The following is a 26287-nucleotide window of genomic DNA, read 5'->3' as shown; positions in this document are numbered from 1 at the left end:
CTCGCTATGGCTTCGTTCTGAAGCCCACACGGTGTGTAACTGGGTTCTTCAGGGCTGTAGTGAGCAGTCTGGGATGCAGACATAGTGAAGTGTGAGGATTTGCGCAGCGGCTTTATCTGGCTCAGTGTTGGCGTGTTGAACCGACTCAGTGCTCAGACGCTCCTCTCACGGAGATTAGGATGATGATGACGGTGTGTGTACACGGAGTTACACCGAGAGTCCGCGGGTGACGGAGCTCCGGGTTTCCTCCTCCACCGCATCGGAGTTACAGAGCAGGTATTTCACTCTTTTATTCACAACACATCCAGATGTTTCAGGTACTGAATTCCTGACAGTAAGCATAACGAACATTCAGTCTGAAATCAGTTTTCTGTTGCGCTCCAGACTTTAAACCCGGTGTAGAGTGTGTTTGCACATTTGTGAGTGAAGAACTGAAGAGACACTGAAATGTCACTGGTGCTGCTTTTGCTTCATCTGAAATAGTGAATTTATAGATATAGATATGGTAAGGTAGAGCTTACACTGCACCTGTGTGTGTGTGTGTGTGTGTGTGTGTGTGTGTGTGTTTAGATATTTTGGTGAGGATTGTCCCTACAAGAATAGTAATATCTGACAGTTTTTACCTTGTGAGGACATCTGTCTGGTGCCCACAGGGAAAGCTGCTCTTTTACCAAAAAACAAACAAATAAACAAACAACAACAACAAGCTGCAGCTTTTATTTAACAAAAGAGCCTAAATGATTCTTCGTAGTTTAAGGAGGTTAATGCTATGTTTACGTTTATATTTGGATGTAGGCATAACATTAATTAGATACATTAATAATAATTATAATAATTAATAATGAATAGTCAATGGATCCTCATAAGGATTTGTATGTTGACATGACATGTCTGTGGCTCTGTACTGCAGGTCAGCGCCGAAACCTCCGCTCAGTGCTTCAAGGTCAGATACAGACGTCAGATGGTTTTTAAACCACTTACCTGGTTATTTCAATCCCGGTCCGTCGGTGGACTTTAACATCCTGTCCATGACTCAACTTCAAACTTATTCACTCGAGTGCTGCACATGCAAATATACATGTATACAAATCAGTCAGCTCTCAAACTTTCTCTGTACTGCACGTTAACGAGAGCTTCAGGAGGTTAGATGTTTGTGCTGGAACAGAACGATTAAAGGACCAGGACATTTCCATACGCAGTTCATAAACAAATAAACTTGAAACATGCCTCCACACTATAATAATAATATGTGCCATGGCTATTATAATGGCTTGATGTCTATGTATCCTCGCGTGTATTTTTACCCATGAGGAAAACAATTGACGTCTTAACAAGTGAAAATATCTTGATTATAGTCATATTTATCTAGTATTCCTTACTATAATAAAAATTAAATCATAAATATAAAAAGGCTTCACACGTGACACAACAGAACATATACTGTAGAGTATAACATACTGATGACTTGCACATTAAAATGCACAATAAAGCTGTTCCTACTTATCCCACCGTGCTGTTGAAAACGTTTATTATTGGAAAATAATAAACGTTGTAATGTTTCTCCAAGGGGCACAGTGGCCTCACACCTCCAGGGTTGGGGGTTCAATTCCCGACTCCACCCTTTGTGTGCGAAGCTTGCATGCTCTCCCCGTGCTCTGGGGGTTTCCTCACCCAGTCCGAAGACATGCGACTATTTCCAAATTGTCTGAAGTGTGCCCCCCCAAACCAGGGTGTCTCTCCCCCCGTGATAAGCGGTACAGAAAATGGATGGATGGCTGTTTCTTCATTTCACAAATGCTTTAATAGATAAGCATTTTACAGTGGAGCTGAGCAGATGAGGGTTAGGGATCTCACTCAAGGGCCCAACAGTGGCAGTTTGGAGGCACCAAGATTCAAACTCACAACCTCCTGATCAGTATTCCAGAGCCCTAACCAATGATCTACCACTTATACACATGTTGCTGATAAACCCAGACTTTCATCTTGTTCACTGCATCTGTGAAGTGGATACTGAAGTGAGTTTTAGTGTTTAGAATTTTCTATATATATATATATATAATATTTATTTTTAATCATTTTTGTCATGCGAGAGTCTCTTTCTCTCTTTTCTCTGTTGTCTCCCTGGTGAGAGACTTGATGAGATGAAACAGTTTTGTTTTACAGTCTCACATAGAGTTGCAATCAAATTATTAAACCCCCATTGTAAATCAGGTTTATTGTCAAACATGACAGACTTTCAGCTGTTTGCGATGAACAAATCAAACAACAGCAACTGAAATCGTTCAACATAACGAATGCTTCAAGTGGTTTCCCCAAATTCAACTGAAAATGCAACTTATAATGACTTCTCCAGTTTCAAAATTAATCAACCTCCGGAATAGAATCCCTCACAACAGCACAAATATGCAAACAGGCGTTGTCTCAAGCACACCTGATGCAAATAATCAAGGGCTTCATTGGTTGCACCAGGTGTGCTTGAGCTGGAACACATGAAATACCTGAACTCCAAGACGTACACCACTACTGACCCAAAAGCACAAGAATATTCGTATCATAATCATATAAATAAGCCACAGACGTTTTGGGATTCTGTTCTGTGGAGCGATGATGAAACAAATCTGGAGCATTTCGGCACGATGGATCAGCGGTACGTCTGGAGGAAGAAGAATGAAGAAAGAACACTCTGTCCACAGTCAAGCATGGTGGTGGCTCTGTGATGCTCTGGGGCTGCTTTGCATCCTCCGGCACTGAAAACCTGCAGCGTGTGGAAGGCAAGATGGATTCATTAAAGTATCAGGAAATCCTAGGAGAAAACTTCATGCCGTCTGCAAGGAAGCTGAAGCTTGGGTGTCACTGGACCTTCCAACAGGACAATGATCCCAAGCATACCTCAAAGTCCACCAAGGCTAGGATGCAGAAGAATCCTGGAAGATTCTACAGGGCCATCACAGTCACCTGACTTGAACCCCATAGAAAATCTCCGGTGGGATTTGAAGAAGGTTGTTGCAGCATGCAAACCCAAGAATATTACTGAACTGGAGGCATTTCTCATGAGGAACTGGTGTCTGGCTCTGCATCTCGTTTGCAGCAGGTCATAACAGCAAAAGGCTGCTCTATTAAGTATTAAAGACACTTGCCATGAAAGGGTTGAATAATTTTGAAACTGGAGAAGTCATTATAAGTTGCATTTTCAGTTGAATTTGGGGAAACCACTTGAAGCATTCGTTATGTTGAACGATTTCAGTCGCTGCTGTTTGATTTGTTCATCGCAATCAGCTGAAAGTCTGCACATTTTGACAATAAATCTGATTTGCGGTGGGGGTTGAATCATTTTGATTGCAACTGTAGCATCTTGGAGAAGAAATACTCAGCTTATTGATATGAAGTTTATGAAAATGCTTTCTATCGCTGTCTGACCGCACTGCCTAATATCCATCCAGTGAGGTGTGTGCGTGTGTAATAGGTAGAAGCTGAAGCTCAGTGTGACTCAAACTGTCAGAATCCTGTCAGTTGGATGACAAGGCATATGAAGGTGATTGGATATGTCTGGCTGTGAGCTGCTGCTGCTCTCTCTCTCTCTCTCTCACTCAGAGCTCAGACAGCTCGAGTGGGTGGTGGTGGTGGGCTTTATCTTTACCTGTAACACATAATGATGTATTCTTCACGCAGAGCTGTGTGCATGGATATAACGGCCCGTTCCTTGCTCTCTAAAATGAGCTCATTTCAAACCCCATTAAAGACAAATATTCTATTAGGTGAGTTCAGTAAGTCATCGTTTACAGAGCGGCTACATTCACTTGCAGCATGAGCCAGCAGCGGGGAGCTCGTGCCTCCAACAGGGTGAGAGCATTTATTTTCCAGAGGGCAGAAGTGATACAGAAGCAATTCAGTCTCGGTTTTTCTAGAAGTCGCTTTCCCTTCGTCACATTTAATCATTTCCTCGACTCTTTTATCCCGAGCGACTCTGAAAATGTGAAAACAGCAGAAGGCATAATGATACAGGGTATTTAAAGCAGGGCTTCTCAAAATTACAGGTTACAAAAAGTAAATAAATGAAATGTATGAATTTTTTTTTTTTTTACAAACAAACATTATTTAAATGTGTAAAATCATTTTTATTGGAGCCAGATTTTGTTTTTAATTTCTTAATTTTCCAGAACCATGTATTCAAAAGAATCTCTAAGAACCTATATCCTAAATGAGTAATGTGAGCTAGACTCCGAATCCACCGTGACCCCTGACCTGGATAAAGCACTTTACTGAACATGAATGGATGACGAAATAATGCAAAGAAATGTAAGCAAAGCATTGTAAATGATCTTCATGATGAACGCTTGTGGGATTTACAAACAGAGCGTCACCTCTTCATCTACACAAAATCAGTACAGTTTGCAAAATAAATAAAAAATAAAAATAGCGAATAGTTGTGATTGCATAAGTATTCGCCCCCTGCTGTGAAACCCCTGCTGAAATTAGCTCTGTAGCAACCAGTTGCCACCAGAAGACGCGTAATTACTTGAATGGAGTCGACCTGTTTGCAATTAACATGTCACATGATCTCAAGAGCAATGTACAACAATTAACTCATTAACTAATGTTCCCCTCTAACATATTGAGTATAAGCATGAACGCAAGGATCCCAACTCTATAGCTAATAAAAAGGCTAAATTTATGCATTTGTTTAGCCATGCAGGATGTTTAGCACAGCATTTCTCTTGTGAATTGCCACAGAGGAAATCACTTTACTCTACTAGATCTGCATGGGTAATTTCCTTTTTGGACTTGGAATATCTGGCATCCTGGGTGCCAATCTGTGTGTGTTTGTGTTCCACATGACTAGGGACATCATTTCCTGTTTCCTGAATTGGCAGAATATTTTGGGACTTTTTTTTTTATCACTGTATTTTTCTCATGGATTGTTGCAGTGGAATTGGTTTGGAAAATAAATTGACTATGAATAAGGCTAATGCATGAATCAGAGGGAGAGAGAGGGAGAGAGAGAGAGGGGAGAGGGGAGAGAGAGAGGGGAGGGAGAGAGGGGGGAGAGGGGGGAGAGGGGAGAGAGAGAGGGGAGGGAGAGAGGGGGGAGAGGGGGGAGAGAGAGGGAGAGAGGGGGGAGAGAGAGGGAGAGAGAGAGAGAGAGAGAGACAGAGGAGTCACCTGGCTACACGCAGTTCATTTCCTGTGATCTCATTGATGCCTGCTCTGACAGATCCGTCCGTGTGTATTGTAACACGTGGGTGGCGTTCTTTCACTCAAAACCCCACGCAAAAGAGCGTCGATGAAAGAGACTGATGGCAGATTTGCGTGCGCTCTGTAACCACTCGTTGTGCTGTTTATCGTGACTCCTGACTCCAGGCTGTTTGGGGTTTTATTCACACACGACATGGACACTCCATACGGCGTGACCTTTGAGATGTCTGAGTCGTTATAAAGAGTGCGAGCAGCATGAAGCGGGTTCAGTAGAGCACACAGCAGAACTCTGCGAAATCCCCCAGAATAGCTCAGCTTCTATTCTCACCTCACATGTCTGAGCTGGGGTCTAATGCGCTGCCTGGATGTCCTTCGACACACACACAGGAAGGAGAAGGAAAAAAAATAAAGAGTCATTGTGCGCTGCTGTCAGGCGCTTGTGTAAAACACTGCTCAGACTGCCGTGTAGACCTCCTCATAGAGCGTATATAATTACACACTGTGTATAATGCTCTCCTCTCCTCCTTCTCTCTCTCGCTTCTCTCCTCCATCTGCCTCCTCTGAGAGACCGGCCAGGCTTTGCTTCTATTCCAGCGGCGTTTAGCATACAAGTGCTCCCTCCTTTTCATCATTCAACCCATCATGTTGTCTGTGTCTTCTGAACAAAATGTGCTCCGTCACTGGAAGCCCATTTGGAGTTTTATGACGTATGGCCCTGCATTAAAGGGACTATATATATATATATATATATATATATATATATATATATATATATATATATATATATATATAAAATAAAAACTACAGATACATCTGTTGGTAACCTCCAGACTGAAGTGTTTGAAAACTGGACAAACTCTCTTCTGATGACACATCTTAAATATAAACGCTGCCTCACTAGCTAATAGAAATCAGTGATTATCTCGTGCTAGGAAGCTAATTGGTTCCCAATTAAGCCTGTGCCAAATCATATCATCAATGATATGCACTGGTGGCTTGGCGGTTAATACTCTGGGAGTTCAAGCCCCGGCACTGCCAAGCTGCCACTGTTGGACCCTTGAGCAAAGCCCTTAACCTTCTCTGCTCCAGGGGCGCTGTATCATAGCTGACCCTGCACTCTGACCCCAACTAGCTGGGATATGTAAAGAGAAGAATTTGACTGTGCTGTAATGTATACATGAACAATAAAGACTCATTATCATTATAATGATATACTGGTACAATTCCTCCCCATGATAAGAATTTATCGTCCCGTGATATTGACACTATAGTTGATGTATATAGTTGGGAACGGAACATGTATGGCAGAAGGCGGAGTTTCAACCCTAGTGTGTAGTTTAAGAATAAAGTCGAATCGGTGTTTACATTTCAATTTTTATTTTTTTTAATGATTTGAATCATGATTGTGTTTATGTACTGTTTTGATGTTTAGCTGCATAGTTTAAGACTTGTTAAGTTTGCACTATTTAAACGTTGTATGCGCGTTTTACAGAAGAAATGTATTTTTAATACTTGTAAATTAAGCATTTCCATTCGTATTTCCCGGTTGAGATTATGAATCCTGCGAGTATTGGTGTTTGCATTTTCACTGGAAGTTGAATTTGTGAATAAAATCCATATTCTATTTTTGAGCCCACGTCATTGGTACAGTTTAATATTCGATGACGGTCAGGATGAAGTTGAACTTTTTTGGATGGGATGTTTGTGTTTGCACGGCTCTCGAGACTGTATGCTGATGTGACTTGTGGCCAGAAAGGTCGTGTTGAACGTGATTATTTTCATGTCGTCATTTATACCGTCAAAAAGTACCTTGAAATATCGTGATATCATTTTAAGTCTATATCACCCATCCCTATTCCCAATGTTCACATTATTCATGCTGGGTATGGTATAGAGTCACAATACAAGGTGTAGTTTAAGATGCATAAAAAAGGAGTTTTAAAATGATAACTTTACTTAAAAATGTACTACAAAATTAACCAATTGTAAATTGGTAACATTGCAACAAAAAGCATTTGGTATACTCTCTCTATGCATCTCTAGGCGACTTTATTCAGCAGAATATACTCAGTACAGATGCTTCCCATGTGTCAGCACACACACACACACACACACACACACACACTTGTTCACTGCAGGAGGGGTCCATCACTATCATTTCCCTTCCCAGTCTCCCCAAACGGGGGCGGATTTAATCTAAGCGGAACAGGCCTCATGCTAGCGTGCTCTAATCTGCACTCTTTCCTTTTAGACTCTTCTCCATTTGTGATTCAGCAGCTTGAGTGTGCACGAGTGGCTCTGCTTCCCAGAGTGCAGTGGGGCTTCGGAGCTTCTCTGGAAACGAGGTGGGTGAACGACAGGTTGCGTTTTTATGCAAATCGATGTTCGAGGGGTTCACTCTGAATTTTTATTGACTGGAGTAGGAAGATAATTGTTTAAGTGAATGAAGCAGAGAAACAGAAAGTTCACAGGAATGTGTGAGGCTGTTTGTTCAGTGTGTACTAACGTGGACTGTTGGTGCGTGTGTGTGTGTGTGTGTGTGTGTGTGTACTCTATTTAAATTCGGTTGTGTGTGGAGGAGGAGGAGGAGTTCCTCTTCAGGGACACTGACTGCTCAGCATGCAGCTGCCCTTTGTGCGCTATGCCTTTCCATTCTGCTCTACACAAGTGGGATGCTCACTACTAGAAATAACAACCTGCCAGCTAACCAGAGCTTCTTCATGACCAAAGCATTACTGCGATTTATTTGCAATATTGAGCTTTAAGTGAATTGAGGTCATAAATATATGAATTGGGGCCAGTTCTCAGTCAGATGTGTTTGCATGAGATAAATTCTGAACTGCAGTGTAGCGAGCGGTCAGCACTGTGACCATCCAATTCCTTATTACTATCTTATTTATTCATTTTTTGTTCAATTTCATTACATTTTTATAACTTATTATTATTATTTTATTATTATATGTATACATTATATTATTATTATTATTATATTACAGTTGCTTTTTGGTATTAGATATATTTTATAGTATTATTTGGGGAATTATTTTCATAATTATTTATTCTTAAAATAGTAATTCTTCCTTATTATTTTTTTATTTGCTACATTTCAATGTATGAATTATTATTATTATTTATTATTATTATTATTCATTCATGAATTTGTTTATGTATTTATTTTATTTTATTTTTTATGGGCGCACGGTGGCTTGGCGGTTAGTACGTTTACCTCACACCACCAGGGTTGGGATTTCGTTTCCCGCTGCTGCCCTGTGTGTGCGGAGTTTGCCTGTTCTCCCCGCGCTGCGGGGGTTTCCTCAGAGTACTCCGGTCAAAAGACATGCACTGTAGGCTGATTGGCATTTCCAAAGTGTCTGTAGTGTGTGAATGTGTATGTGATTGTGCCCTGCGATGGATTGGCACCCTGTCTAGGGTGTACCCCGCCTTGTGCTCGATGCTCCCTGCAATAGAAAATGGATAAGTGGTATAGAAAATGGATGGGATGGATTATTATTTTTATTATTATTTATTATTTTCCCCCCTTTCATTTCCAAATGGTCCATACTCTTAAGTATGCATACTGAATTTAGATACCCTTCTTGCAAGTACAAACATACAGGGACCGATAGGTGTCGCTAAAAATTATTTTCACACTTTCATTCATTGACACCCTGTAACGTTATCTTAGTGCTAGCATTTACCTTGAGATGGACTTAAATTTTCTCTCTTTATCAGTAAATTCACTATAAACCATATGCTCTCTACACGTACAGGGTATAATGTAATGCCATTTGAGATTCATCCATAGATCTGCAATAACTGCTCATATTGTTATTGCTTTCAACATCGGATTGACGAACTCTGCTCGCAACAAACTCCCCTCTCTATTTTTCATGTTGGAAAGTATTGGCACCCTTAGATTTGTTCGGGCTGCCGTTAGCCTGACAAACAGGTGGTTCCATAACAATAATAATCACTTCTTTCACTTCTTCTTCCCAGAGATCACCTCCTAATATTATAGGTCCTGTTACGCAATGGGAAATGGACACAGCTACTTGAGCATGGTACGGATAGTTCTGAATTCGGATTAATAAATGACAGATCACCCCCTTTATATTCACGGATAAAGCACCGATTATAAGGGTTCATTTTGTCTGTATCTGTATCAGATTATCTGCTGTTAATAAACGTCTTTAAGTGGATTATTTGATATTTTTCTTGAACCAAGTGCAACAGCACCACCAGTGGTTGAAGGAAAAACACACAGAATGGTATGAGGGCTGATTTCTTTCTAGCACAGACTGTAGATTTTGTGTGCGTTGCAGATTATATTTTTTAACGTGCTTTACAGACACGTCCGTAACACGCCATCAGCAGCGATTGAAAGACTCGTGCAAAAACCTGATGTAATTCATGCGAATGAGGTGGATTATTTATTCTATCATACTTTTTTCTTTTTACCCCCAAATGTTTTTGGAGGACAAACTAAAAATAGACCAATCACACACTGTCCAATCAAATTACACAAAAGTGGGAGATGACAGAACTGTAAATTTAGCAGTTTTTTTTTTGTTGTTGTTGTTGTTTCGATGAAACTTTTCTGTTTCCTGGTTTGATATCTAGAGGAAACACGGCATGTCATTCACACTACCATACGTCTTGAAGCGGTCGTGAAGCATGCATGATCGTTTGTTTATTGTCACTGAATAAATAGGTCTATGGAAAGTATTGGCAGCATGCAAAGTGTGACCATATGTGAGTGTGTGAGTAAGTGAGAGTGAGACAGAGAGAGATGTTAAGGCAGATGGGAAACACAGACAGACAGGCAGCAGGATGAGCACCTGAATGCTTCAGTGAGTGAGTGAGAGAGAGAGAGAGAGACAGAGAGAGAGACAGATGGAGAGATTCAACAGCACCTTTCTATCAGGATCAGGATGTTCTCGTTCTGCGTTATTAAAAAAAAAAAAAAACAACAACACTCAATCAGACTAGCCAATGTATCGTGCAGCAGCTCACAGACATGACTGCAGTCACCATTTCTAATTTGACAAGCGTCATTTTGTTTTTTTCAAGTTTGTGCTCGTCCTCAAACCAGTACAACCTCTCTAACACACTCACACACAAACTGCCCAGGCTAGAAGGCTTATATAATGATGTAAGAGGCGGAGCTTTCAAAATTGTCAGCCAACATGATTGATGGGTACAGAGGCCCAGAAGTTCAAAACACATTAACAAAGCAAAAAAAGCACATCAGCAGCACAGCAAATCAGAAACACAGTAACATTAAGTCAAAACAGAAAGGGGCAGTCCTTATTAAACATCATATGCCCATTGCTGATTGGACACAGTGTGTGACTATCACAAGAAAAAACAATTGCACTTTGCAGTGTGTTCACATACTCATATTAACACAGTGCAAAGTTGCTATCAGTTCTAAAATAGCCTTATATGAATGCCTTTGATAAAAATAAGCAGGAATGAAAGCACCATTAGATTAAGTTTTGCTCATACTTTCTGTAAACATCCTCCATCTCTCAGATTGACGCAGTCTGGAGCTTCATCAAGAGCATGTGATGTTCAATAAGGACCACTCCTTTCTATTTTGAGTATTTGTTGACGTGTTTTTTGTTGTTGCTGTTTTGCTGTTGTGGTTTTAGTTTTGTTGTAATTTAGGTTTTGATTTTGTGGTTTTGTTGTGTTTGGCTTTGCTGTTTTTCTTTTTCGGTTTGTTGTGTTTATTTTTGCTGTTATGTTTTAGTTGTGCTGTGTAGTGTTTTGCTGTTGTGTTTTAGTTGTGCCGTGTAGTGTTTTGCTGTTGTGTTTTAGTTGTGCTGTGTAGTGTTTTGCTGTTGTGTTTTAGTTGTGCCGTGTAGTGTTTTGCTGTTGTGTTTTAGTTGTGCCGTGTAGTGTTTTGCTGTTGTGTTTTAGTTGTGCCGTGTAGTGTTTTGCTGTTGTGTTTTAGTTGTGCAGTGTTTTGCTGTTGTGTTTTAGTTGTGCTGTGTACTGTTTTGCTGTTGTGTTTTAGTTGTGCTGTGTAGTGTTTTGCTGTTGTGTTTTAGTTGTGTAGTGTTTTGCTGTTGTGTTTTAGTTGTGTAGTGTTTTGCTGTTGTGTTTTAGTTGTGCAGTGTTTTGCTGTTGTGTTTTAGTTGTGCTGTGTACTGTTTTGCTGTTATGTTTTAGGTGTCTGGTGGTTGGTTTTGCTGTTGCACTTATTTTTAGTTTGCTGTTGCATTGGCGTTTGTTATTGTGTTTTGCGCTTACAGGACACTGTAGATAGGCAGGTAGAGATGCCTCCTTGTCCTGACTGATTGGAATCAGGCCGTCTGCATGATTAGTTTTTTCTCTCGTTAACAGATCTTGGGGAACCAAAAACACTAGAGATTTTCCTCTAATGAGCTCCTAAGAAGCTCAACAAACAGCATGTTTTTGGCCTGCAGCAATAGCAATAGATAATCTAAGCAAAGTCGGGGTGCCAATACTTTATAATTAGCGCAAATAGAGAGGATGGGTGGTTTGGGCTAAATCTCAAATTCAGTTTTATTATGCGTAAACGTTTTAATGACCGTAGTTAAATATGAAAATAACTCTTACAAAATGTTTTCTGATCCCAGCATTACTTCTTTTTCAGAGAGAAAAGAAACGAAAGGCCTCGAAGACACTTGGAGGATCTTTACAAAGAACAGTGTCTGCATGATATATGTGGACATCTATTTTTCCACATCAAACCTGGACAGACAGATTTACGGAAAGCAGGAGATCTTGTTCCTGAAATACCTGCCAAGTTAGCCTCATAAACGCAAGCAGTAACATCAGGAGTTCTTCAGCAGCGTGCTTTTGATTGCCGTGCACGAGACGGCTGAAGCACTTGAACAGATGTGAAGGGAGAAAACTAGGACACGTCTCATTTCTGTTGAAGGTAGAAGAGGACCGAGTAGGATGACGGTGCAGGATGGCAGAGGAGAAACGCGACTCGGTTTGTTGTGATCTTCAGACGGGGTTTTGAACTGCTGATCGCTCTGACACCGTCTCAGCGATTACTTCACTGCTTTCAACATGGAGTCCAGGGACAGTGGTGTAGGACTGTCCACTGCAGCAGTGGTGGCTATAGTGTGTAATGTACTGGTGGCTGTTCTCCTTCTGGTTCTCTTTCTCATCCTGTACAAGGCCTGCAAAGTGCCTTCAAGTCAGGAGAGGGTGCCAGTGCTAGCACCGGGGAACACCCAGCAGAAGAATGAGCAGAAGTATCTCCTCACCACCTGAGCGTTAGCATTCAACCAGGAATGGGCAAGGTTTGGAGAAGACGGACACTCTGCAGACACAGGCGTGTCCACTTAATATGATATTACAGAAGCTAAAATTAGTGGCAGCCACCATTCAGTCCTTTAGTATAACAATTGTTAGACCACGTATGTATCCTCACACGCTTTTCTATGTTTAGAGAAGTAGAGAGATGTTTCTTCACCGCTGCTCGAAGCCTGCATACTCGGGGTTCCTACGTAAGACCATGCGGCGCCAGCACGGGCTGCTTGCCGTGGTCTCTGATGTCTGAGCTCTTTGATTCATTAGCACTCAGCTCTGAGTGGTTTATATAAAGGTAAAGAGACACTTATGGTCCTCTTCACCACAGTCCAGTCATGCGTGCCAGAGTTGCACTCAACCCACACACACTGCTTTGCCAGTGGACCAACTACCAATCAATGCTGTGCTGATAATGATGCATACATCTGGGTCTTGAATAGGTGCTCCCCTGTAGTGCTTACAAGTGTGTGACTGATGCATTTTAATATCAAACAAGAGTTTGTTGGGATTTTTTTTCTTCTCGCACTCATCGCTTGCTTATTTAAAGGGCCTGAGGAACCAATAAACAAATATCTTCTCATCACATTTGCATATGATCTGGAGCGTATCAGGTAATGAACCAGTGGTTTAGACATGATAAATCGTTCTAATAAACACATCAGCACTCCAGAAGGCAGAATCCTGTCTTTAATACCTTGTTGTTTGGAAAGAGAAATAATGATGGGTTGGTTGGGGGAGAAGGTATTCAGATAGCACGTAGCCGAGATGTTTAATAGTGTTTAAGTGGTGTATACACTACCAGTCAAAAGTTTAGACACTCATTCTTTATTTTTATTTATTTTGTCCACAGTTTAGAATAATAATAAAAAGACATCAAAACTCTGGAAGAACACAAATGGAACTATGGGAATTATGTTGTGATTAAAAAAAAAAATCCCAAATAAATAAAAATAATGGAGTATTTTAGCATCTTCAAAGTAGTTGCCGAGAATTTCCAGAAATGTATTCTTGGCGTTTTCTCAACCGATTTCTTGAGGAATTTCCCTGAAATGCTTTTTAAACAGTATTAAAGGAGTTCCCACCTACGCTGGACTCTTATCGGCTGCTTTTCGGAATATTTCGCTCCGAGTCGTCCGTTTAAAAATATTTATTTGTAAATAAAATGTTAGTTTTCTAATGAAAGAAATTGAATACGTCGGCACGATTTTATTTTTGTCTACAACACCGATTTCAAACGTTTAATCATACACCTTCAGCTCAAAAGGCTTTCAAGATCATGAGAAACTGTTCAGTCAAGTGTCCACAAACTTTTGACCGGTAGTGTACATAAACTACATATATATAACTTGAAGTTTTCCACCATAGGAAAGGCTTCAGGACAGACAGCGTTGCAATTTCTTGGTAACATGACGTGATTTTTTTTTGTCTTATTAATTTCAAAATAGAAAAAAAAAAGAGGTTGGTAAGAGGAAGGATGGTTTATAGCTGCTGTAATGTAAGTGAAAACTGGAACTTTTACGGTTACTTCACAACATTAACTGTAACTACAAATGGATAAAAATGACGTTTTTTAAAATAAATACAATATTGTAATTATTGGCAAATTGCTGTTGTATCAGATGAATAAAACACTTTGGAAAGTGCTGTTAGTGGAAATTAATCAGCTTCGGGTCGTAACAGTGACTCTGCTTTGTGTCGGACCGCATCGATCTACCGTTATTGAATATTTTCCTATAACAGCATGTCCTGTTGTGTTTTATTCATTACATATTTATATAGTGACAAGCCAGAAAGAAAACTAAACCTTTCTTTTTCCCTTCCTGCTGCATTTTTTTGCTACTTCTATGTGTGTGTGTGTGTGTGTGTGTGTGTGTGTGTGTATTTTGCGTGGACCGATGTGATGTTACAGAGCACTTGAGGTGTTAGTAGGTCACTTCTGTTCAGGATTGTCAGAATCCCTCAGCAGACTCAACAGCTTCTCCAACTTTGCTATCTCCACTTCCGGCCCCTTCGGCGACTCCTGACCCTTCTTCTCCTAGAAAGAGAAAGGCAAAGGAGAGAGAAACGAGTCAGCCGTTATTAAATGAATCAGCTCATGTAATATTGCAAATACCAAATGCTAACACTGACTGTTTAAATGTTTGTTCTCATCTCAAGGTGGGAACTCGAAAAGAAAGCATTTCCCCTTGTTACATGCCACAGCGCACACAACAGAGACAGACATGGCAGACAGTCAGGCTCCTCTGCTTTGCGCTGACATTTATTTAGACACATTATTTCCTCGCGAGAAGGGCGCTGAATGGGCCGCGCTCCCTATCAAAGATCATCGCTATGGTTACTGACCTCGCAGACGCTCTAATGAACCTAACAAGACACCCCGAGGAGCAGTTCAGTTGAAAACTGCAAAGAAATCCCCCTTTTATTGTCGGAGTCATTAAACCCTGTGCTAAATCCTAGTAACTGCTGACTGCTGGAGAAAACCAGGTCCGTGTAGACCAAGCTGTTACATAACCTTCCTCTTGATTATTCATTCTCATTCATTATATGGAAGATCATTTTTAACGTGCCTCACTCAGTCAACAGCTACAAGAACGAGGCAGTGTATTAGGACGACTCTAAAAATATGCCAGAGGAACTAATGTGCCTAAATCCACTGAGGCTTCAACACTGATGCAGAAAGATCCCTTTGAAGACTTTTTAAAAAGTAGCTCAAGGTGACGGGTATTCATAGAAACCGTTAACTCTGGAGTATGATGATGGAAAATAATGGTAAACCGAGCCGGGTTTTTTTCCCCAAGGAAAGAGACTTATTAACATGAGACCCTTCGTGACCATAGTATGATAAGGTTGTATCTGGGTGAAGAGATTTAGGACATCAAAGTTTTGACATTCCACCTAATCTTATTTTAATAATGTCCATTTGTGGCTCAACAGGGTCTTAACTTTAAGGTTCCTTCAAATTCACCACATCACAATGATTCTATGACAATTAGAAAGTCAGTTTTTGTCCAAAAAAAAAAAAAAATCAGATAGAACCTTATTACTTTGTAAACGCATACAGTGCGGGTTTATAAGGTTCAATCTGTCTGGTACCAGCAGCAGCTCGTGACCATAAATTTTCATGTAGCAGGACAACATTAATAATAGCATAGCCACAAATAAAATTACATTGAGAGGCTATCATACTTGAATTTATCTATAGGTTACGATGTAGTGAATTTTTAGAGTAACACCATAATAGGAAGTTGACAGTTGACAACATGACGTCATCCAGCTGACATGTTTTGAGTGGTTTTAGACATCCCTTTGTTCAACTGTTTTTGATACAGCGTATGTGTTTCCCAAAAAAGCTAACATCATTAACCACGGGTTGCCAGGTTTCAGCAGAATTTCCAGTCCAACTACTCTTCTTTTTTTCCCAGCCTTTGCTTAGAAAACAAGATCACCATGGTGCACACGCATTTCTGATGTACAGACGTGATCCACTCCATAATCCCTCTTCCAATCTTTGCCATATATTCTACGATAGAAATGGTTCTGTACATCATAGACACACTGTCTGCACTCACGCTTTGCCTTTGTTTGTTCCCATGTCTGAGCACTAGGTGCAATAATAACTCGATGGAAGAAAAGTGGGGAACACCGCTCCATGATAGCTGAACATCTACGGTAGGAAGGTGAAATCAACTAGAATGCAATCACTCAGTCTCAATAAGCAACGAATAAACAAAATTCATGAGCAAAGTAAGACATTTTAAAGCCAAATAGAACCTTATAATGATCATGTTTTATTTCTCAGAATACTGTAACTTAAATGCAGTTTATAAATCACATTGAATGTAGCTAAATAATGTTAATATGTAATGCAAGTTATCTGATGATTAGCTTTCTGTATCAGAATGTTGACACTGTCTTGCCATGGCTGTCTATATTGCATATTTAACCTGAATGATGAGAAACAGATCGTAAAATTTACCTATGAGCTTGGAAATATAATTCAAACCTAAAGCAATGTCAGGACTGTACATGAAAGTGGGCTAGAAAAAAACATTTTGACCCAACAATAGAACAATTTAAACCACAGAATCCATGTAAACCTGAATTGTTGTACTTTGGGTTCAAGGTCACCAGATGGAACTGGTATCCTAGAGATTGGTACAAAATATATGACCTGACAGAGCCATGAGTGAACATAGGAAATGTGTTTCTTATCGAATGCAAGCAAATCCTTGGGACAGTTTATTTCACGACTGCAGAATTTGGTATTCATGGGATGCTACTTTTCCAGTTGATCCAGCTCTACTTTAACACACTTTATCAAAACAACAACAACAACAACACTGCCCCTGATTGTTAGAGACTGGTTTGTTCTATTAGACTTTAAACTAAAGCCTGCAGGAGAACTGGGTGTGCAGGTAATGGAGTGAAGCTGCTTTCAAAAATTGGTTTTCACTTTTGTATCTTCCAACCAATCAAGTCAAGGTTTGGGGGCATGTAGGAAAAACATGGAGGACAAAAGTGAGTCTTGTTACTGAGCGAATTTATGCCGTCTTGATTTGATTTATGCCATCTCGAATCAACAATATTTTATTGCCAATATTCCAATATTGTAATATTAAAACTAAAAATAACACTAAGCTATTTTTGGAGACTATGTGATGTCTCACTTTAACTCACACAATCAAGTCATATAAGCAGGTCCTCTTCGATTTTCCTCCTCCAAAGCTACAGCGGTGATAAAAAACCTCCTCATCTCCACAGTAACACCAATCTCTATTCAGGCTTTCGTACTGATAAAAATAGGTCTAATCTAGATAGGAACGGTAAGAGCATTATTATGCTTTTTTCCCCCTGTATCAGCAGCAAAGTCGCTCCACATAGCACTTTTTCTGGGGAAAGCAACCTCATAGCAGAGAATGAGCTTTATCAGATTATTACATCAAGGTAAGTTTTACATAAATAAAGAAATAAATAAATAAATAAATAAATAAAAGTAATAACACTTGAGAAGCTACTGGTTGGATGACTTTACACTTTTGAAAGTTGCAAGAGCAAAACAAATGAACAATTCTTTAACCTTGAAAAGGCATTTTTAAAATTTCTGGTAAATTAATTTTTAGTTTTAGTTTCAGTGTGTCAGTTGGAGATTGAACTAAGATTACTAGACTAGGATTGAGGACAGTCAAGCGAATCCATCTGTGCCCCAATGATCTTATTGACTGGTGATTTAGTGGTTCAGGTATGGATCTCTGAGACACGTCTGTAGAGTCCTGATTTTAGAAACAAAGGTCAGGATGCCTTATCTGGATTAGAATCGGTAATACACGAACCATACTCTAGGGTCAAAGTGTTTCACGTACCTTCACAGGTTTACTTTCATTATGGTATCGAATATAGGTCTTTTCTTACAAAAGTAATAACAAGCGAGGAGGGTTTTACAGGCTTTACCTTTGACCCAAAACATATTTTACCATCCAAGTCTATTCTTTACCATGCACAAAGCATCGTCATAGACCGTAATTATGGCAAGATTACATGTGTAGCTGTTATTTGACAGTAGTTGTTTGTTTCTTTCAACTCTAGCCTTCACAAATCCCAGTCGGCAGAAGTGCGGCATACATTTAATAACTGTGGACGGTTTTACCTCTGACTTCAAGAACGTCTTTTAACTCATCCAGCCTCTATACACAACACAACACCATTGTCATAGCCAGTGATTATGAGCAGGATGACGGACATGTTTTACTACTTTTAACTTATTTAAGTGTGAAGTTGCGCAATGAAAACATAGCATTATCCCTAGTGTTAGCATCTGAAATGTACTGCCTGAATAATCCATTGGGATTGTGCCAGTAAAACAGTAGTTTCCTGCACTGATTCAGTTGCAGTATTTAAATCTTTAAAAGTCCCTGCATCTTATTTTAATATTGCTCATGTAAATAATTGGAGTTGATACCTCAAGCATCTGACGTCACCAGTCCTTGGTTTTAGATCAGCAGCACTTTGGTGCTATACAGTATATACTGACCTATCACATTCTGAAGAATTACAGTCCCGTTAGGAAAAGCGTTGCTTATTCTGCTACTGCCTCTAAACCTATTAGCCATAACGACATTATTTTACAAATTACAGACGTCTCTCCCTTTGCTGCCCATGCATCATTTCCCTGCGCAATATGCAAAAGGTAATAATCTGGCTGATAAAGCTGCCAAACGAGCTGCTAGCGTTTCCACTTCTGCTGATGAAACTCCTCATTTTTCAAGGACAAGCTCATTCCGTTGATTAAATTCTCCATTATTGTTCTGCACAAACTCCAAGCTTTGTAGAAAATGGTTAGGAGCAGTTTAGAACTCTGATGGGAATCGTTCCCAGCACCTGCTGCGCTGAATTAAATAGATTTTCACATCAGACTGGTCATCTGGGACCGTTCAGATCCAGTCATTTGATTTCTCATTTTACTGTGGTGGTCTGCCAGAGAGATGCTGTATAACAAGTCCAAATTCATTCATTTTAAACACAAAGTTGCCCTTAGGCCCACAGACACATATTCAGATTGATTTTTATAGAACTGTTGAATGGTAGCAGGGTTGCCAGGGTCACGTTTTTTCTGTCAAATTGGGCTAGTTTCGGAAGCAGGTTAGGGTGAAAAGGTAAGTGTCGGTTTTTTTTTAAATAGCTTAAAAATAGTCTATAGCCGCCAAGATCTCGTTTTAAAACAAATAATCGAAATGAAATCTGATCAATTGATGCAAACATTAGCTATGGCAAACAAAGGAAAAGTGGAAGTGCAGACAGTGTATCTGCGATGTACACAAACATTTCTGTTTTAGTGGGGACTATACAGATATTACAGCGATTCAGGTCGGAATGGCTTTTACGTAGATATGCTAGGTTTTTTCTCACATCGTAAGAGCATGTTCAAAAAGAGCAATGAGGCTAGTAATTGTTTTTAATGTGTGATTTACTGTCAGTCTAAATATAGAAGTAAACACTGCAAAGATTGCGAGAGGTAAAAGGGGATTATGGAGTGGATAATGTGTGATAACAAGGTGATAATACAAAGGTGTACTGCAGATTCTCCAAATCAGAAATGCGTGCGCACTACGGTGACCTTGTTTCCCATGCAAAAACCGAGAAACACGTAAAATGCCAGATTCCTTTTTCAATGTCTGAACTTTTTGGGCTAGTTTAGAAGCTTTTTTGTGATTCATTTGGCTAGAAATGTAGCTGATACCTGGCTCCCTTGCTTGACAGTGGTACCCATCTTTTCAGGTTGACTTGAGTTTCTTGTGCTTCTGCAGACAAGTTCCTGAAGAAAAGGGTGGATCAGGTGCAAGTAAAAGCACCAATGTGCTGGCTGACCAGGCGAAAAAGTGGTGCCTAATGTACTAACATATGGCAAACTAGTTAATACTAAATCCAAAGACGTGAAACAAAAGAGTATCAATCATATCATGTTTGCACCCTCAACAAAAATTGGACTAGACAAATGGACGAATATGGGTTAAAATGAACTTTTTCTTCCTGATTTGCCCACCTCTTCATATGAGATTTCTAAGCTACCCATCCCTCTGTCGATGCCAAGAGCTCAACATGTCCCTGTTACCCTAAATAACTAAACTGTTTATCTTTACAGTCCTACTTGTTAGCTGTAGTGAGCTACTGATCTCCACCTTCTATAAAAGAACAACATGCTGACTAACATGCTTCTCAAAGTCTCGGTGCATCGGTATACATATTTAGATTCTAGCCGTATATACTGTACATTGCTTAGCATGTACTGCTCGTTTCCTCTGATCAGATAGAAATATGGCACTGCAGACCGAAAGTGACACCGAATCTAGCTTTTAATGCCTGCAGTGGAAGCCAAAGATTGTAAATCAGAAAGTTTCATGAAAAACCTTTGCTAAATCCATGGTCTGCTTCTCTTATTAATGAAGCAGTGGCTGTTTCAAACACTTCTTAAGTGCTGTCATGTTCAGCATGCATTCAAAAAGTACTTCACGGCTTTTAAAAGCAGGGAAGAGATGAGATGCCCGACAGATGAAACTAAAGTCCAGACATTACAATTGAGTAGATGATGTAAATCAATAATTTTGCAATAAGATAGCTGGCTGCAGCACTGTGTGGTCACTTGACCAGAGAAAGGCCACCCCACAAATAATAGCCTGCTGACAAGTAATACACTAAAGTGAGGGCATGGCAACTTGCGATGAATTCAACGCCTGACACTTTGAGCTGTGATTTATACTCCAGCACTGAAGAATTCTCAAATGATCGGTCAGAAGGTGTTGATTAATTTTCTAGAACAGCAGCTCTGACAGCAGTGCAGGCAAATCACGGGTTTATATAAACGCACTCGTTCGAACACGTTATCGCTTCTATAGAAACAGCTTACCCAGGGACTTACATGATGAGTGCTCCACATACGCAGATTTAAAAACGTCCTTAATGGTTGATATGACGCGACATTTTGGAAGGAGTCTCCAGTGTCAGGGCTTTGTAACAGAGCTAAAGCTGTAACTTTAGGTTTCCTGATGCAGGAAAGTCTGTGTTGTGCTTGGCAGTTTCTTGGTCACATGACCAACTGTGTTTTTTGTTGTTGATTTTTTTTTACTGCAAGAGAGAAATAAACTTTTTGTTTATAGTTGCTATAATGTAAGTGATGACAGGAACGAATATGTTTCTTATAATGTATGATGTTCTTTAATTAATAAAAGCAAATTGTAATTGTTGGCAAACTGCTGTGGTGCACAAAGTAATAAAAGCTTCAGCTCTTGCAGTTATTGGAAAATTTGAGCGTGGTAACTGCATCACACTACTCTAACGCACACTGATTATTTTCCTACAGCATCACGCCTTGTTTAGCGCTTGTTCTGTACAGGCTATTTGTTTACTCCTACAATCTTGCTCCTTTTGGGGATTCCATGTCTTTTTCATCAAGTGTCCTGAGATCATATCTACAAAGACGTGTGTAGAATGATTATAACTGTGGACGTACAGATTAAGACTGGTCATATTTTTTTTTAAGTTATCGGGAGATAAATTTCCACAATAATACATTATTAACTATTAGATCAGAGTTCAGAAAGAAAAAACAAAACAGCAAGGATTGAGAATGTAACTGAGGAGGAAAAGCAGAGGCACATCTGTAGTCTGGAAATGCTTTGGTCTGAAACGAAATGAGACTCTGAAATGACTCATAAAATAATTATGTCACAAAACAAGTCTAATCATAAATGCATAATGGTGCAGAACTTAATTTTAGTGACAACAATAAAAAAAAAAGATATTTTGTAGTACACTTTAATTACATTTATTTATTTATTTATTTATTTATTTATACGTTCATTTGAATATGTTTATGCAATTTATTTTATTAAGAAGAAACTTAATTTGCAGTACAGTCTTACTTTAAATATGGGTTTTCACTTTGCTCTTCCTGTAAAGCTGTAAAGCAAAGATGCCGTCAAAAAATAACTGCATTAAACAGTAATAAACTAAACAAAATCAATATTTGGTCTGAAAACCTTTTTTTTTTTTTTTTTTTTTTTTTTAAAGCATCAGTAGTCTCATGTGCAATTTGTTTTATAAGGAAACTAGCTGGTAAGTTTTACTGAACATGTTGGAGAATCTGCCACAGTTGTTCTGGGGATTTCAGCCATTTCTCATTATGCGATCTTGCGTCCTCGTGGACTCGCTCTACATCACTCTGACTAAAAGTTACCAACATTGAAAAAGTGAGCGTGCACACTTCACAGTTTGCGTATAAATTAAAAAAAAATAACAATAATCAAATCAAGTCATTTTCAGGTTAAACAAATCCTGATTTCTTTTCATCCTTATGATAAGATTTTATAAGATCAAGGCCATAGGATTGAGGATCAAATCTAATCATATAAACAAGATTTGGGCTTAGTACGAGCTTAGATTTGGCCTTTTTATAACAGTGAGCCGGAATAATAGGATTAAAGCAGGCCTGGAGGATGTTCCTGCAGTACTGTGCACGAACACCGCTCACTGCTCAGTGTCGAGTCTTTTTGCTCTTTTTGTCACTGTCATACGCGCTGGGCTATCCTGTAACCCACACCATGACCACATTGATCTAAAACACACAATCGCACGCACACACACACACACACACACACACACACACCCCTCGAGAGGGCTAATTCACCAGCTTGGGAATCATAAAGGTCAGACTTGATCGAATTTGTAAAAGACCACCACAAGATGTGGACTGTTGTTTTGTTTTTTTTTTCTACTTTCTTAGCAGCTATGAGAGCAGCGTATTGATTGTCCAACTGCTATGGTATACGAAGGATAAAACACTTCATGATGTGCTGTTATAGGTAAATAATAAACTTGGGTGTGGCGTTAGTGACTCCGCTTTGTGTCGGGTGGCATCGCACTACCCCGTTATTGATTATTTTCCCATAACATCATGCCCCATTGTCCTTACATATTACCTTCCATCCTAGTAACTCCTGGTACATCAGGTAGTGTATATAACAGCATCTCTTTACCATTCCATGGTGCAACGTTGGCCTGTGACATTTATCACCATAGCTGCTGTAATTTGGCCAAACATTTCGAAGGTGAAGCAGAGCAGTAGTGGCCACACAGATTTGTGTTTTTGCAATCACAAAAGACACACTTATTCATTTTGGCAAACTCCCAGATGGTGGCATGTCTCTAAAGCATATCGAGTGTGGTGGGGAATATGATACAGAGAGAGAAAGAGAGAGAGGAAGCTCAGAGATGATCATTATCTGCAGGGAGCAGCTCAGTCTACGTGACACTGTTATTTATCCCGTTCAGTGCAGGCTTAGGTCTTACTCATGATCACTGATTCACTCCAGACGAAAAACCCACAATCACTGGCATGAATAATGCAAATAAATGCATGAATACCGAGTAGCTTGATGTAGAGGACAGGGCGCTTGTTAATCGGGATTAAAATAGAGAACCAGCATGATTATGACTGAATATGAATGATTGAGAGAAGAAAATAAGCAAATGAGCTAAGAGATGACCGTTTGCTCAGAAAGACCTCGTCACTGTAAAACGTCATTCAGAGCTTACAGTACATACTGCTCTCATATGGAACAGAGCAGAATGTTAAAACATATAATACCACAGCGCTGTTGAATTCGCAGCTCTGACTGCTCAGAAGGTGTTGATTCATTTTCCTATAACAGCAGCTCTGACAGTAGTGCATCTGTTATATCGATGTGCTTGTCCTAATACATTATGGTTTCTTGTATGGGTTATTATAAATGGAATAAGAAATGAGCTGTTATAATTGTTGACATGGTGAAGGACATATTTATTTATTTAATATTTATGGAAGGAGTCTCCAGTTTTCTTTCCTGTCTCTCAGTAACATGACAAGCTGCATTAACTTCAAGACCGTTTCATGGACGTTCCACAGCAGTAAATGTGACTACAATGGATCAAATGTATGACGTGTTGTGCTTAAATGAATTAAGAATGTAATTTGGCAAATTGCCGTGGTAGAGGAATAAAACGTTTCTGAACGTGCAAAATAAGAGTTAGTGCTCTCATTCAAGCATGTTCGCCCACACCATCCCAGATTGGTGGGCATCGTACAAGAACGAGATAGTGGGTGGGAACTGGTAAAACATATACGCTGGAAGAAAATGGAATCAAGATCCAAAAGAAAAATTGAGAAGCAGGGATGACTGGGTTAAAGTGTTACACAATGATACAATGAGTTCATACTAGCCTAACTGAGACGTGGTGATATACTGTAAATTATTTTTCTGCTCTTTGATCAATAATAAATGTGAAATTTCCCACAGTAGGATTGGCTCACAGACTGAATATGTTCTTCGGGTTTTCATAGCTTTTATGAGGTACGAAATCCAAATCTTGTCTCGGCTTAATGACATTAAAACTAAAGCTAAGTGAAAATAGATATCAAGCCTATTATTAATTAGCCTGAAGTATTAATATACTGACATAAATAGATCACAATTTAGTGCCTGAGGCTAGCAGCCAGGAGCTCCTGTGAGTATTTTGGGAGAGTATAGCTTTTTTACCTTTGGCTTCTTGCGGAGGTTGGGCGAGAGCTTCAGACTGGTGACGTAGCCTCGGTCATCTCCCACAATAATGATGGGGTACACGGGGTTAAACTCAATGTGAGTGAGCTTGGTCTTCTTAGACACTACAGACTGCTGGCAGATGGCTTCATATTTGTTGATACTCAGGTCAAAGACATGCACCTGTGAGATAGATTGAAGAGCAGGATTAGGGTAGTTTAACTCTGGCTAATAAAGACAAAGTGAAAAATGAAAGGAAACAACCTGAATAAATGAGTGGAGGTATCAATTAGCAATTAGCATCTTACTAAGCTCGGTGGTATGTACTGTTTATAAATGTTGAGCTGGCCCAGCTGACCTCCATTTTGGAACAAGCTTGCCAGAGGAAAAGATCTAGGTAACTTTGAAAGAGGGTTACTGTTTCAAACAGAGTAGTGTCTAAAGTGACAACTCTATCAGTAAATACGGTTGCTCAAAAGTGCAAGTCAAAAATGACAATGATTGTGACAACAATTTTGTAGGAGTCATTTTTCTAAAACATTTGCATTGTTTTGATCCATGTGTTCCCGAGCTAAAAGGTTCACTGCAAATCAATGCAAAGTACTAATCACCATAAGAACTGCGGTTGTGGTCTCTTCCAGGATAACCCCACCCCAATCCACAGGGTATGATGGCTCACTGAATGGTTTGTTCAAGTTAAAAGTGATGTAAATCATATGATATGGCCTTCAGAGTCACCATATCTCAAGATGGATGGATGGAAAGTAGGAAGGATGGATAGAAGGAAAAATGAATGCAGAGAAGGAAAGATGGATGGATGGATGGATAGAAAGAAGGAGGGAAGGAAAACCCTTTGGCCATGCCTACTTTGGATTTTTATGTATATATAAGGGAGGATGGATGGATAGAGGGATGAATAGATGAATGCAAGGAAGGAAGGACAAATAAATGGATGGATGGAAGGTAGGAAGGATGGATATAAGGAAAGCTGGCTGGATAGATGGATAGAAAGAAGGAGGGAAGGAAAACCCTTCAGCCAAACCCATTTTAGCATACCAAATGTAGGTGTAGTAAAATTCCTGCACAGTACAAAAGGATTCAGTTTTGTTTTTCCAGATGTCCTTGCTTTGTCCCAGCCTTGCAAGCAAATTACGTATCCAATTAACTGTGCGGCTCTAATTTACTGGTCCAGCAATTCGAGCAAGGTTGTTAAACACAAGTCCAGAAGGGTCATACACCTACAGAGATTTGCGTTTTCTTTTATCTAACAGAACGATTTTATCCCAGAAATACACTGTTATTTAGCAGAGGAGTTTAACTCTGCAGTCTGACACCACTGCATTAGAGGAAGCAGCTCAAGCTCACAAACAAATGATGCAGTCTGTCCCCAGTCAAAAGCATCTCATAACAATATCCCCCCCCCCACACACACACACACAGACGGTCAGTGCAGACGATAGATAGAAAATAACGTGTATATATAGAAATATATGAAGACTGCAATTGACAGTTTGAACATCTCAATCTGAGAAGCAATAAATAAAGAGAATGAGAGAAAGAGTTAGAAAGGGAATTAAAAGAGAAAAAATGTGGCTAATTATGGTGCTGATCATATTTCATGGCCATTAGGCCACCCACCTCAGCAAGACAGCCAGTGAAAGTCAGGGGACAGAGGCTGAGAGTGCCCGTGGTAAAGTATTAGTCAAGCAGCATGGCTCATAGTTAGTCAGAGA

General features: G+C 39.7%; 1 protein-coding gene and 1 long non-coding RNA gene across 10 annotated transcripts in view; one reads left to right on the top strand and one right to left on the bottom strand.

Moving 5' to 3' along the window:
• Positions 1-157: 157 nt before the first annotated feature.
• On the top strand, positions 158-12229 carry LOC128622356 (uncharacterized). The gene is made up of 3 exons (XR_008388386.1): positions 158-276; positions 7445-7538; positions 11819-12229. It is a non-coding gene; the product is annotated as an uncharacterized LOC128622356 (long non-coding RNA).
• Positions 12197-26287, bottom strand: part of dnai1.2 (dynein, axonemal, intermediate chain 1, paralog 2) — a 34108-nt gene continuing 20017 nt past the window's right edge. For all 9 annotated transcript variants that reach the window (XM_053648784.1, XM_053648786.1, XM_053648787.1 and 6 more), the window contains 2 exons: positions 24555-24737; positions 12197-14524 (listed from right to left, as the gene is read on the bottom strand). In XM_053648784.1, the coding sequence (XP_053504759.1) occupies positions 14420-14524; positions 24555-24737 (288 nt within the window). In that variant the 3' untranslated portion in view covers positions 12197-14419. The remainder of the gene's footprint in view (positions 14525-24554; positions 24738-26287) is intronic.

The sequence above is a fragment of the Ictalurus furcatus genome, chromosome 18, assembly GCF_023375685.1.
Source record: "Ictalurus furcatus strain D&B chromosome 18, Billie_1.0, whole genome shotgun sequence".
Classification (NCBI taxonomy): domain Eukaryota; kingdom Metazoa; phylum Chordata; class Actinopteri; order Siluriformes; family Ictaluridae; genus Ictalurus; species Ictalurus furcatus.
Note: the sequence above shows the minus strand (reverse complement) of the source record. Positions and strands in the feature narration are given on the sequence as shown.